A 12,928-nucleotide genomic window follows, 5' to 3' on the forward strand; every position below is an offset into this window, starting at 1 on the left:
ACAGATGAGGTTATCACAAAACGAATATCGTAAAATCAAATTTTGTAATTTTTTAAAGAGGTGGATTTATCGGAATATATTTGTAGCCTTCGACCAATTTTTTATTGATCGAATTAAGAACCTCATTTTCTAGAAAATATGAGAATACCCATGTCTTTATTCAATTATGATCAAATAAGAATAATAACCATATTCAAAATATTTTGTTCCATTATGAGTTAATTAATCATTTTAGTCTTCTGTTTTGGGGAGACAAACTCATTCAAATCAAACAAATTTTACATAACATTCTTTCGATATATATACATAAACAATCGAAGTTAAGGATATCCACTGATAATAAAGCACTTTTGGTTGTTTGCTTTGAATATATGTATTTCATATTGTCCGCATGTCTACGGACGGCACCTCCTTAGAATTTGCGCTCCCGCGGCGCACGGGGTTCGAGGTGTCATTTACACCACTGGTTTTTACTATACCGGGTGTCTGGAAAATGACAGATTAACTCTTTGTGTTTCGGGGGTCCCAAAAATATAATAAAAAAATTCTTTATGATGTAGATTACGAAAAAAAATGTTATTTTATAAAAGTAAAATTGGCAACACTGCACACACCTAATGCATGATTACCGCCGGCTTACTTTCTAAGAAAAGAGATAGGGTGGTTGAGCGGGATTAGTGCTACCTTGTTAAGATAAGACTGATTTTGGCAAAGGAGATATCCCCTAATAAAAGAGAGGGTGGGTGGGCGGGGCTAGTACCTGCTAAGATAAGAGTGATTTTAGCAAATGACGTATCCTCTAAGAAATGTAAATAAATTAAAAAAAAAGACACTAGAGGCCCCAAAGCAATTTGGAATTCTTTCCAAACAGGAATACCTAGAACCTCAAGATTGTTTTTTTCAAAAAAAAAGGCCCAAGATTAACTCAAAAACAGTTCAGGTCAGAATTTTCCAAAAATAGAACACCAAAGTCCCCCAAAATTGTTTTAAATAATAATTTACAAAAAAAATCTCCATGGGTTCCTAAAATAATACACTATGAGTACTCAACAGTCTCCCGAATTAAAAAAAAAACTGCGACACTCGGGACTTTTTCAAATTCGTAAAAAACTAAAATATCAAAAGCTCAAAAGATTTTTTCAAGTTCATCCAGATTCCTTTAAATTTATCCGGGCGACCTACAATTAACTGCGAACATTTTAGACGTAGGGTTTTGAAAACTTATAACGGGCTTACTAGCCCTATATCCTAATATACTTCAGTTTTTAGGAATGTATAGTTTAAGAAAAATAGCTTGACTGTTTTATCAAAACGGGTGACCTACTTTTTCATATTCTGTGAGCTCTGAAACGTCGAGAAAAAATAAAATTGATCCTGGACTCTATGTAGGTATGGCAATACGTTCCTAACGTATGTCGAGTAGTAAAAATATATAAAACTTAAAATAAAAAAACTCCAATCCAGTCTGTAAAATTGGGGTATTTTTAATATTCCACTACATAAAGCATGCTGAAACGAAATTTCTTGCAATACTTAAATAAATGTTACTGTTTAGTTGTGACATCCACATCTAGCTTTTCCAAGAATGAAACTTTGATAATGCTATTTATGTCACATATCAGCGTTTAAGTGTTTTGTTTAAAATAATGTGTAACTACTATCAGACACAAATTTTACCCGGTTTGTTGCACTAAATTTACTACATATACATTATCTACAATTCTTGTGTACGTGTTTGTAAAATTTGGTGTCAAAAAAAAAAAAAAGATAAGTGCAGCAAGCTAGTTGGAGCGACTGAAGCTCGAGACTCTTTTCTATATGTGTGTATTTAAAGTATGCAGTTGTAAATTTTTAACTACAAATGACATAACCTTGACAGAACTGAATGATAATAAAATATAACTGGTCTCCTCTGTTTTTCCGTACGCCACTGCATCGCAATTTATAACTGTCCGCTTCTACTTTTATCAAAATCATAGTTGTTTTTGCCGTCCATTTAAAAATTCCTATCGGTTCTAATTAAGAGTCGCTGCGTACACACATCCTTATCATGGCGTTACACAAACAGATTTTTCCAAATCCGCGGGAATTTTGTAATAGGGTTATCCGCCTGAGTGCAGGCATATCGCTCCTTTCAAGGACATCCATCTGCAGTAATCGCCAGTCTTGGCGGTTTTTGTGAAGATCCGACGATTTAAGTAGAAGGAGCAGATTGCTTTATCGCAAGTAAGGACAAAGATGGTAACCACGGTAACGGTTGACCTGCTGCGATTGGCTACTAGAAAACTGTCAATAGATACCGCCCACGTCCTATGTGACAGGACTCCCTCCCTCGCAGGATAATCAGGTAACCGCTCGAGATCGTCGAACTAATTACAAGTCAACAGGTGCACGGACTATAGCATGTTTATGTCGCTCGGTTATCTTATCAGCGATCGATACCGGCCGGCGCAAAGTGGCCCTAATTGCTAGAGAAAAATCGGCCGCTGAGGGCGCCACTATCACTATCCCCGATCGCCCCGACAAAGCTTTTTTTAAAATTTTGACGTCGCATTGATTTTTTTCCTAGACGGCTTTGAATTGAAAACAAGACCAAATGAAAAGTGTCAATCAACCACGCTGCTCTTTGTATGGGATGTCAAAGGTTGAACAGATAAAAAGTTCATTTCCTTTTATAAACATGTTTATTATTCAACGACGCTCGATTTTCTTTTACGCTCGGTTTAAAACGTCACTTTTTCCTGCACCCTGTGCATCTTCGTATCGGGACTCGCCCATTTCGTGATAATTAAGAAGTGTTTATTATTCACAAACTTTGCACTTTGCGGCCGCTGCAGCTGGGCGCTAATTCTTTTCTCTTTTCTCCTATCTTTGCCCTGTTCGGTGCTAAGTGCTATCGTTAGCTGCAGCGCACCTGAGCCATCGAAGTTGATTGCATAATCAAGCTAAAATAACCGAAAGCTTCTTTGTTGGAGGGGAGAAGCTTTGATTCCACAGTAACGACACCACTCTCTTATTTTTATTCATTTTTTATAAACCACCCTATATCATCAAGAACTCACTAATTACTAAATTCCCCTATAATGTAAACAAATAGATCATTTTTATACCTGAATCCTCGACTACCTCACTTACAATGACCCCCTCAATCGGTAACACTTTTTTTGTCACACAAGCGCAAATAACACACAATCGTCAGGTTCGTTAGAAAGTACACGGATGGCCCTGTTCAACGTTTGACGACCAACTTCTATATTTCCATTTTAACCCGAGCATACTGCGTCATACAGACCCGTGGCAAAAATAGTATCACTAGTTAGATGATAACACCAAAATCCCCATTGTCAGTATCATTATCGTCCTTGCTTGACCTTGTCGAAAAACGAAGGTTTTTCCTTGGATGTTTACAGGACGTTTTATTCGGGACATCACATCAACAAGTGATACTCGTAACAAACAAGCACGCTGGATTTAAAATTCCGCTCCCAATTTATAAATAAATAATTTGTTTTTGAAAACAACGTCTATTAATATTTTGATGATAAATGTAGATGTTAAAATTTTTGACAAACGTTGATTGATATGTCGGAACATCGTCTACCTGAGTGGAGACGGGTCTACGTCATTCTTATTCAATTGTTGTTGAGCAGTTTGGTCAAAAATATCTCAAAATGATTAAAATTTGTGTACTTACCTTTGGCATTTTGACAATCTGTGTCAAAACGGGTGTTATTAAAATCACAGTTACGTGCTCTGAAGATACGATCTGCGTCCAAAACATACGAAAAATGCAACGGAACTTGTGTTTTGCGACTTTGAATCTTCCGAGATAAGGGTCCTTGCTACACCTACAAGAATTCCGCTCAATAAACGGTTTGTTCAACCTGTGTTGTGTGGGCAGCTTTGAGCTACAATACCGACACTGTCACTTTTTTTACGCTGATTGACACCTCTTTATTATGATTGAAAAGAGTTGTTGGTTTGATTTCTCGGGTTTGAGGTTAGGTTTTGGGTGAAAATGAATGGGGGTGAGAATGACAAGCGAAAATATAAATACAGTCATTTTTATTTATTTTACTATTCATTATATACACGATTTGTTACAAACATAAAGAAATCCCGAATAAATGTACTATGATTAAAATCGACTATAATCATCGATATTGGCACTGGCCTTTGTTGAAGCCAAATATATTCTAATTCACGTTTTTCTTTTTTATACTTCTAAGACTATAAACATAACTTTTTATAAGAAATATCAATAAATAAGTGAGTAAAACATTTTATTTTAAAAAGTAAAATTGCACTAAAAACTATACTATTTTGGACTAAAACATGAGACATTTGATGTTCTGAAAACTTAACTAAAATCAACACTTATGGCTTTCGATTTTGATTATTGGTTGATATAAGAGAGATAGTCTAAGTACGAATTTTCGACATTAAGTAAAATACTTTACAAAAAACTGGCCATCTATCGCAATAAGAGAAGATAAATATAAAAATAAGTGAAAAGTCATAACAACAATGATGATAACAACTAATAACAAACAACTACTTAAACCATAAAAAACAAAGTGAACACTGACTAAATTGAAAAATCAAAACAATAATAACGTTTCTCATGAGAAAAACCTACGTATTTACATATCGTACAAATTCCAATAAAATATATTACTAATACACATTTATATACGTGGTAAAGTATTACATTTCCACTTCAAACTGATTCGTTTTCATATAAAAAGGAACATGTATTGATTCGAGCGTACTCGAATTTTTTTGGCAAAGTGATATCAGGTTGACCTTTACATCTTTGATATGTGAATCGCAATATTCGTCATAGCCAAAACAGCTATTCCATCTCGCACTGCCACCAAACACTTGTCATGGGATATCACTGGAAGTCTAAGTCGAACCTGCTTCCGTACGAGTTTTGACTAGTACACCTAGTACAGTTTCAAGTATCACATATACGGCCACGAAAACGAGCTTCCAGAGAGTAACATGTCTCTAATCAAGGTCTCGATAGGAGTTTTTCCTACCAACCTTACGAAAAACAACTGTTCTATGACCGCAGAACTCACTGTCCGTAAACTGGGCAGTCGTAGCAGTAACTTTCCGAATCTAGTCGGCTGATTGGGGTACTGCGTCCGGCAGTACTCCTCCAGAGCACACTGCGACTTCTCCTGGATGGACTCGATATGGGCCACGTCGCTCAAACCGCACGCATCTGTAACAAAAACCAAATAAGAACATCGATTAGCACAGCGCAGGTTAGATCAGCATATTTTGCTGAACGTATAACTCGTGACGCAGCCGAAAACCGCTCAGCTGCCTTTTCGGGAAGACAGGATACGTTAGTCTGAGATTAATTCCCGTGATGGTCGATTTTTTGTATGATTTTGAAACGCGTGCCATTAACATAGCGGTTGTCGTCTAATTACATTTCGGGTTTAAAAATAGGCTCTTAAATTCTTGACCCGTGCTTAAGTTTGACATCTGTCTATAAATAAGCGCTTAATTGCAATTGTCTCGTGCTTGCGACTTTCTGATCTAAGCTGACGCATTTGATAGCATCTCTTGGAATTAATAGCGCACTCACCGACACGACTTTTCAAATTAAAGCGCAAATGCTAATTCAAATTTGTGCTCGTCAATTTTAAATGACAATCCAGACAATTAAAACTTGTTAATATAAAGTATTTCACGTTCAACTTTATGTTGTCGTGGCAGGATTGCAAAGTTTCTCTAATCCTTTCAATTGTTCATTTAGAAAGTTTCATTGGAGAGACGCCGAATATTAAGACGATATTTCTTAAAACTCCCTCTATTAGATTACATCGCGAGCCACTTTTTGTATTACAAAACCGTTCAATCGCGCTTCGTTCTTTCTTAATCACTACGTGTGATATTACGACATACATCTGTTTGTCTCGTATATCATTCGACACCATTGTTTGCTAGATCGCACACACGCCTCTCAAAATTATTTGCTTTTCAACTTTTTCCACCTTCTTTACACTCATTTCGTGAGTTTAAAGGTGTATTTAGCGAAATGGTTCAAACATCTGGGCCTTTATCCATTCACTCGAAATTTGTTGCGACCATTGTATAGTCATGGGCACAACTGAAGAGGCGGAGAACTCATTTTATGCTTTTCTTACAAATAAATGTCTTTAGAATCGTTACTGCTGCTCTATAAACCGTTTCCCGGCCGCCGAACAAATCATGACTGCTTGATCACTGATACCGGCAAAAGCCTCATTTAATGACATGTTAAATACCGTACAATAATGGCTTCCCAACGCTTTATAGCGGTATTATATCAAACAAATGTTTTATATAAAATCGAAGTCAATGACAAAAAATATTTTTAGTGGTACTGTGACAGTCAGTTGTTTCTGAGATTCTTTATTTTTTTACACAACCCGTTTTTTTCTGTAAATCGTTATGTCAAGAGAAACGATACACTTGTTTATACATATCTTGATAATTGTTCTAGACTTTTCACATGAGCATGGCATAATTCAAATTCAAATGTACGAAAAATTATCATTCTACGTCGTAGTGTTTCGTTTTGGTACGAATTTTGACAAATTATTCTGATAAATGTAGAATACAAAAGTTAACTTCTGATTATTATTGAGAATTGATTAAAAAAGTTAAAATACGTTTATTTATTCCTCCAAAAAACTGATGACGTCATCTCACACTACTATTTTAAATATTGAAATATTTTTTAAGCTCAATTATTTCAGAAACCGGTAACGTAAATTCTTTAAAAATTTTAGAACCATTGTAACGTACTCAATGGGTTTTTATATTCATAAATATTCTCAAATACTTATTTAATTGTGAATTGATAATCTACAGTTGTTTTTGTCGCTGTCAACTAACCACATTTCAGGGGCGGTTGGCACCTGTGATTTAGCGCTTAAAAAATTTAGACAGACCCCTGAAAGGTCGAAATTTTACTTAATTTAAAAGTATATAAAAATGGGATTCGGACACTGGTCCCTATGGATAATTTCCAATTTTCAGATGGTCCGCCCTGCTCATGGAGTAATTTGAAAGAATCGCGGCGACCACTTGTGCCTTGTTTTTGAAGTAATTTGAAAGAAACTCGGGGATACCTTGTGTTCTGTTTTTGCAGTAGTTTGAAAGATTCTCGGGAACCCCTGCGGGTTTTGTTTTTTAAGTAATTTGAAAGAATCTCGAGGACCCATTGCGTTTTATTTTTGAAGTAGTTTGAAAGAATTTCGGAGACCCTTTGTGTTGTGTTTGAAGTAGTTTGAAAGAATCTCGAAGACCCGTTGCGTTTTATTTTTGAAGTAGTTTGAAAAAATTTCGGAGACCCTTTGTGGGTTTTGTTTCTGAAGTAATACGAAAGAATCTCTGGAATCCCTTGTGTTTTGTTTTTGAAGTAGTTTGAAAGAATCTCAACGAGCTCCTGTGGGTTTTAGTTCTGATATAATATGAAAGAATCTCGGGGACTCCCCGTAGGTCTTGTTTCTGAAGTAATATGAAAGAATTTCGGGGGTCCCTTGTCTTGTTTTTGAAGTAGTCTTAAATAATCTCGCTGAGCTCATGTGGGTTTTTTTTTCTGAAGTAATATGAAAGAATCTCTTGGATTCCTTGTGTTTTGTTTATGAAGTAGTTTGAAAGAATCTCGGGGGTCCCTTGTCTTGTTTTTGAAGTAGATTGAAAGAATCTCGGGGACCTCCTGTGGATCTTGTTTGTGAGGTAATATGAAAGAATCTCGGGGATCCCCTGTGGGTCTTGTTTCTGAAGTAATATGAAAGAATCTCGGGAATTCCTTGTGTTTTGTTTTTGAAGTAGTTTGAAAGAATCTCGGGGGTCCCTTGTTTTGTTTTTGAAGTAGCTTGAAAGAATTTCGGGGACCTCCTGTGGGTCTTGTTTCTGAAGTAATACGAAAGAATCTCTTGAATTCCTTGTGTTTTGTTTTTGAAGTAGTTTTAAAGAATCTCCGGGAGCTCTTGTGGGTTTTGTTTCTGAAGTAATATGAAGAATCTCGGGGGGTCACTTGTCTTGTTTTTGAAGTAGCTTGACAGAATCTCGGGGGTCCCTTGTCTTGTTTATGAAGTAGTTTGAAAGAATCTCGGGGGTCCCTTGTCTTATTTTTGAAGTACTTGAAAGAATTTCGGGGGTCCCTTGTTTTGTTTTTGAAGTAGCTTGAAAGAATTTCGGGGACCTCCTGTGGGTCTTGTTTCTGAAGTAATATGAAAGAATCTCGGGGATTCTCTGGGGGTCTTGTTTCTAAGTTAATACGAAAGAATCTCTTGAATTCCTTGTGTTTTGTTTTTGAAGTAGTTTTAAAGAATCTCCGGGAGCTCTTGTGGGTTTTGTTTCTGAAGTAATATGAAAGAAACTCGGGGGGTCCCTTGTCTTGTTTTTGAAGTAGCTTGACAGAATCTCGGGGGTCCCTTGTCTTGTTTATGAAGTAGTTTGACAGAATCTCGGGGGTCCCTTGTCTTATTTTTGAAGTAGCTTGAAAGAATCTCGGGGGTCCCTTGTCTTGTTTTTGAAGTAGATTGTAAGAATCTCGGGGATCTCCTGTGGGTCTTGTTTGTGAGGTAATATGAAAGAATCTCGGGGATCCCCTGTGGGTCTTGTTTTTTAAGTAATATGAAAGAATCTCTGGGATCTCTTGTGTTTTGTTCTTGAAGTAGTTTGAAAGAATCTCGGGGGTCCCTTGTGTTGTTTTTGAAGTAACTTGAAAGAATCTCGGGGGTCCCTTGCCTTGTTTTTGAAATAGTTTGAAAGAATCTCGGGAACTTATTGTGGGTTTTCTTTCTGAAGTAATATGAAAGAATCTCGGGAATTCCTTGTGTTTTGTTTTTGAAGTAGTTTGAAAGAATCTCGGTGGTCCCTTGTTTTGTTTTTGAAGTAGTTTGAAAGAATTTCGGGGACCTCCTGTGGGTCTTCTTTCTGAAGTAATATGAAACAATCTCGGGGATCCTCTGGGGGTCTTGTTTCTAAGTTAATACGAAAGAAACTCTTGAATTCCTTGTGTTTTGTTTTTGAAGTAGTTTTAAAGAATCTCCGGGAGCTCTTGTGGGTTTTGTTTCTGAAGTAATATGAAAGAATTTTGGGGGGTCCCTTGTCTTGTTTTTAAAGTAGCTTGACAGAATCTCGGGGGTCCCTTGTCTTGTTTATGAAGTAGTTTGAAAGAATCTCGGGGGTCCCTTGTCTTATTTTTGAAGTAGCTTGAAAGAATCTCGGGGGTCCCTTGTCTTGTTTTTGAACTAGATTGAAAGAATCTCGGGGACCTCCTGTGGGTCTTGTTTGTGAGGTAATATGAAAGAATCTCCGGGATCCCCTGTGGGTCTTGTTTTTGAAGTAATATGAAAGAATCTCTGGGATCCCTTGTGTTTTGTTCTTGAAGTAGTTTGAAAGAATCTCGGGGGTCCCTTGTGTTGTTTTTGAAGTAACTTGAAAGAATCTCGGGGGTCCCTTGTCTTATTTTTGAAGTAGCTTGAATGAATCTCGGGGGTCCCTTGTCTTGTTTTTGAAGTAGATTGAAAGAATCTCGGGGACCTCCTGTGGGTCTTGTTTGTGAGGTAATATGAAAGAATCTCGGGGATCCCCTGTGGGTCTTGTTTCTGAAGTAATACGCAAAAATCTCTGGAATCCCCTGTGTTTTTTTTTAAGTAGTTTGAAAGAATCTCGAGGAGCTCCTGTGGGTTTTGGTTCTGATGTAATATGAAAGAATCTCTGGGATCCCTCCTATTTTGTTTTTGAAGTAGTTTGAAAGAATATCGGGGTCCCTTGTCTTGTTTTTGAAGTAGCTTGAAAGAATATCGGGGGTCCCTTGTCTTGTTTTTGAAGTAGATTGAAAGAATCTCGTGAACCTCCTGTGGGTCTTGTTTCTGAAGTAATATGAAAGAATCTCGGGGATCCCCTGTGGCTCGTTTCTGAAGTAATATGAAAGAATCTCGGGGACCCCCTGGTGGTCCTGTTTCTGAAGTGATATGAAAGAATCTCGAGAATCCCTTGTGTTTTGTGTTTGAGGAAGTTTGAAAAAATCTCAGGGCTCCCTTGTTTTGTTTTTTGAAGTAATTTGAAAGAATCTTGGCGATCCCTTGTCTTGTTTTTGAAGTGATTTGAAAGAATCTCGGGGATCCCTTGTGTTGTATTTTTTAAGTAGCTTGACAGAATTCCAACTGGAATAATTTGAAGACTCTGAAGGATCTAAATTTTACTTTATTTAAAAGCACAACCATTACTGATATTAGTACTGTACTAAAATATTTTAAGAAATGTTAAAAAAAATTGAATGAACAGAAATTGGATCTTCAGGTGTGCAAAAATTAATCCCCTCAAAAAACTGATGACGTCATCTTGTTTTAAAATATATTTGCACTGAATATTCCTCCTCAGGTCTGACTGTAACAACTAGTGAAATTTTATTATGCTATGGCGACGTAATAAGCATGTGCCATTAAAAGTACCTAGTAGTAGGAAGAACCCATAAATTGATTTTTAGAAATAAAACTGTAAGTGGAACACCCTATAAATTGTAAATTTCGTTTTCTTAAGAACCCATTTAGCATCAAGTGTCACGACGCTTTTGCATACGACATAATTACCATTAAACTCGGCTTTTATCACCCCGCATGGTAACTAATACGAAATCAAAACCTGGGACGCCTGGTATGTTAAGAATTCGTATTTTTACTCCTCAGTTTTATTGAGCAATTTAACAACTGTAGTAATAGGTGTACTTTGTATTTTCTGACATGCCACAATAGCTCTCTGTATGGATCATTACCAAGTAAGTGAGGCTTAGCCGCTGACCAACAATGAACAGATTGATGTGTGCTATACATTATAACCCGAACAAACAGATTTTCTGATCTATATGTATGCAACGAGAGCGGTTCTAACCCCACTTTTTGCAACGTCATTTTTTGTGTATAAATTGTAGTGTAAAGTTCTGTTATAAGTTGATAATGTTAACATTGGCATTATTCGAATACAACATGTTTACAAATTGCTAATCCCAAGATTTATTAAACATGTACTTCCAACAAAAACTATTTCAACAACTGTGTCACTTTTGGAATATTAACTACATGTGTAGACACGTTTCATTTAAACGTTAGAAGGTCGTGTGCTTAATCTTCTTTTTATTTTAGTGCAACCTGTCAACAAGGATTAATTTCTTAATGTTGCCGTTGAAAAAGTGTGTCTGGAAAAAGCTATTTCACAATGCAAATTTTTGTTTTAGTTTGCTAATTGTGGTTATGACTTGCAAAATGTGCATTTTAGCATCGGTTGCCTTGACTTGTTACATCAGGTTTTAATGCATCGTGTTAGTTTTAGACTTATTTAAGTATAAGTATTGACGCGCTTCAGTAGCTACGCTGCCATCCTCTCGGACTAGATTAAAATGTACCCGCCTCGAGACGTATGTGATCGAGTAAATTTTGTAACGGGTCATCGGTGGAAGGTGATTTCACCTTCCTTTCTACCGCGTGGCAGCCGAGTGACGTCCGTTGTATACATTTTTCAGGTTAGAGTATGAAATGAGTTTGTGAGAGCATAAAGGAATTTTATTTAGTTTGAAGCGGCACGTCTATTGTTTGTATTGGTTGCATTCTCAGATAGTGTGCAGCAATTTTCTTTGCTGGCATGAGGAATGAAGTTTGTTGGTCGCCTGACCTGTGTAGTCGTGTCATAAAAATTGAACAAGACTTCCTAGTACGACCTGCACGTGCTTCATCATACCTACTTCGATACACGAATCAATCATTTATAACGTAATAAACATTGTACATACTTTCAGTTATTTCCAAGCCCAAGCCGTATCCGGAAATCGCTTTTCAGCTCATGCATGAAAGGAGTATCTTCGTTTTTCCTCGATTGGGTTAGCTCGTATGAATCGTATCGTGCGAAGAAACGCCTAGTAATGAGCAGGTTTAGCATATCAGCATTTGAAAGCGTCGAGCTTAGCTGAAACAATGACGGTGCCATGGAGCGTATGTATTGTATTTATTGTTAGTATTTATCGGCTCGTTTGACCTGTCGCCTTTTGACACGTGCCTCGTGACGTCAGGCCGATTTGCATCATAAGCGCTAAGTATATCATCGGACGGTTTACGGAGAAATTCTCCGTAAAGGCCGCCTCAGACGCTGGCAGAACCGTCGGTCCGCCTCGTCCAACAATAAGTCACTCGTGTCTAATTTTTATTTCACGTTTTCAGCTCGGTTATATACTTTGCCCTTGAAGTTACAGTCTTAATTCTGCGATTTTGCATCAAGAAATGTTTTTTGAATGTCTCACTACATAAGAAAAAAAAAGAATTCGACTGTTAGCACGTTCCGATAACAAGCATTTGCGTTAAAAGAAAACGAAATTTGTTGGATTTTGTCTCCTTAAGACAGAGGAGAGGACTAATCTCATTAATTAAGCTACAGTCGAGCAAAACGGGCCGAATATAACTTTGGCCGAGCTGTTATTATAACAGTTATTATTTATTATTATTACTAAATACAGGCGGGCGAGACATTACTGTATTCTTACGTTTTCGACACAATGGTGTGAATTGTTTTTGATTCGAGCTGAAAAAAAGCTGCCGCCCCCAGCTTCAATACCAGCTTAGATTTGCCAGGCGAATGGACTACCAATGAGCTACATTATCTGTTATATTGCTTTGTGCTACATATGTCTATTGAACGAGAAACAAATTTTATGATAATAAACAAAATCAAACTACATGTAAAAGATTATAATATTTCATAAAATTTAGATAAGGTTAACTACGCAATACAATGAGCGGGCGTCATCAAATAGTTCGTGGAGATGATTAGCCAAATTTTAGTTAGCGTTTTACCGTCTACGTGATATTTCTAATATACACAGGGCCGGCTTAACACGGTAAGCGAAAGATGCACCGCATCG

At 37.0% G+C, this 12,928-nt stretch overlaps 1 protein-coding gene across 4 annotated transcripts in view; it reads right to left on the bottom strand.

Moving 5' to 3' along the window:
• Positions 1-4,050: 4,050 nt before the first annotated feature.
• Positions 4,051-12,928, bottom strand: part of LOC135141335 (steroid receptor seven-up, isoforms B/C) — a 40,563-nt gene continuing 31,685 nt past the window's right edge. For all 4 annotated transcript variants that reach the window (XM_064072344.1, XM_064072342.1, XM_064072345.1 and 1 more), the window contains exon 6: positions 4,051-5,233. In XM_064072344.1, coding sequence (XP_063928414.1) covers positions 4,968-5,233 — 266 coding nt within the window. In that variant the 3' untranslated portion in view covers positions 4,051-4,967. The remainder of the gene's footprint in view (positions 5,234-12,928) is intronic.

This window comes from Zophobas morio, unplaced genomic scaffold (genome assembly GCF_036711695.1).
Source record: "Zophobas morio isolate AGI-343-1 ecotype UQ-CSIRO unplaced genomic scaffold, CSIRO_AGI_Zmor_V1 ptg000044l, whole genome shotgun sequence".
Classification (NCBI taxonomy): Eukaryota; Metazoa; Arthropoda; class Insecta; order Coleoptera; family Tenebrionidae; genus Zophobas; species Zophobas morio.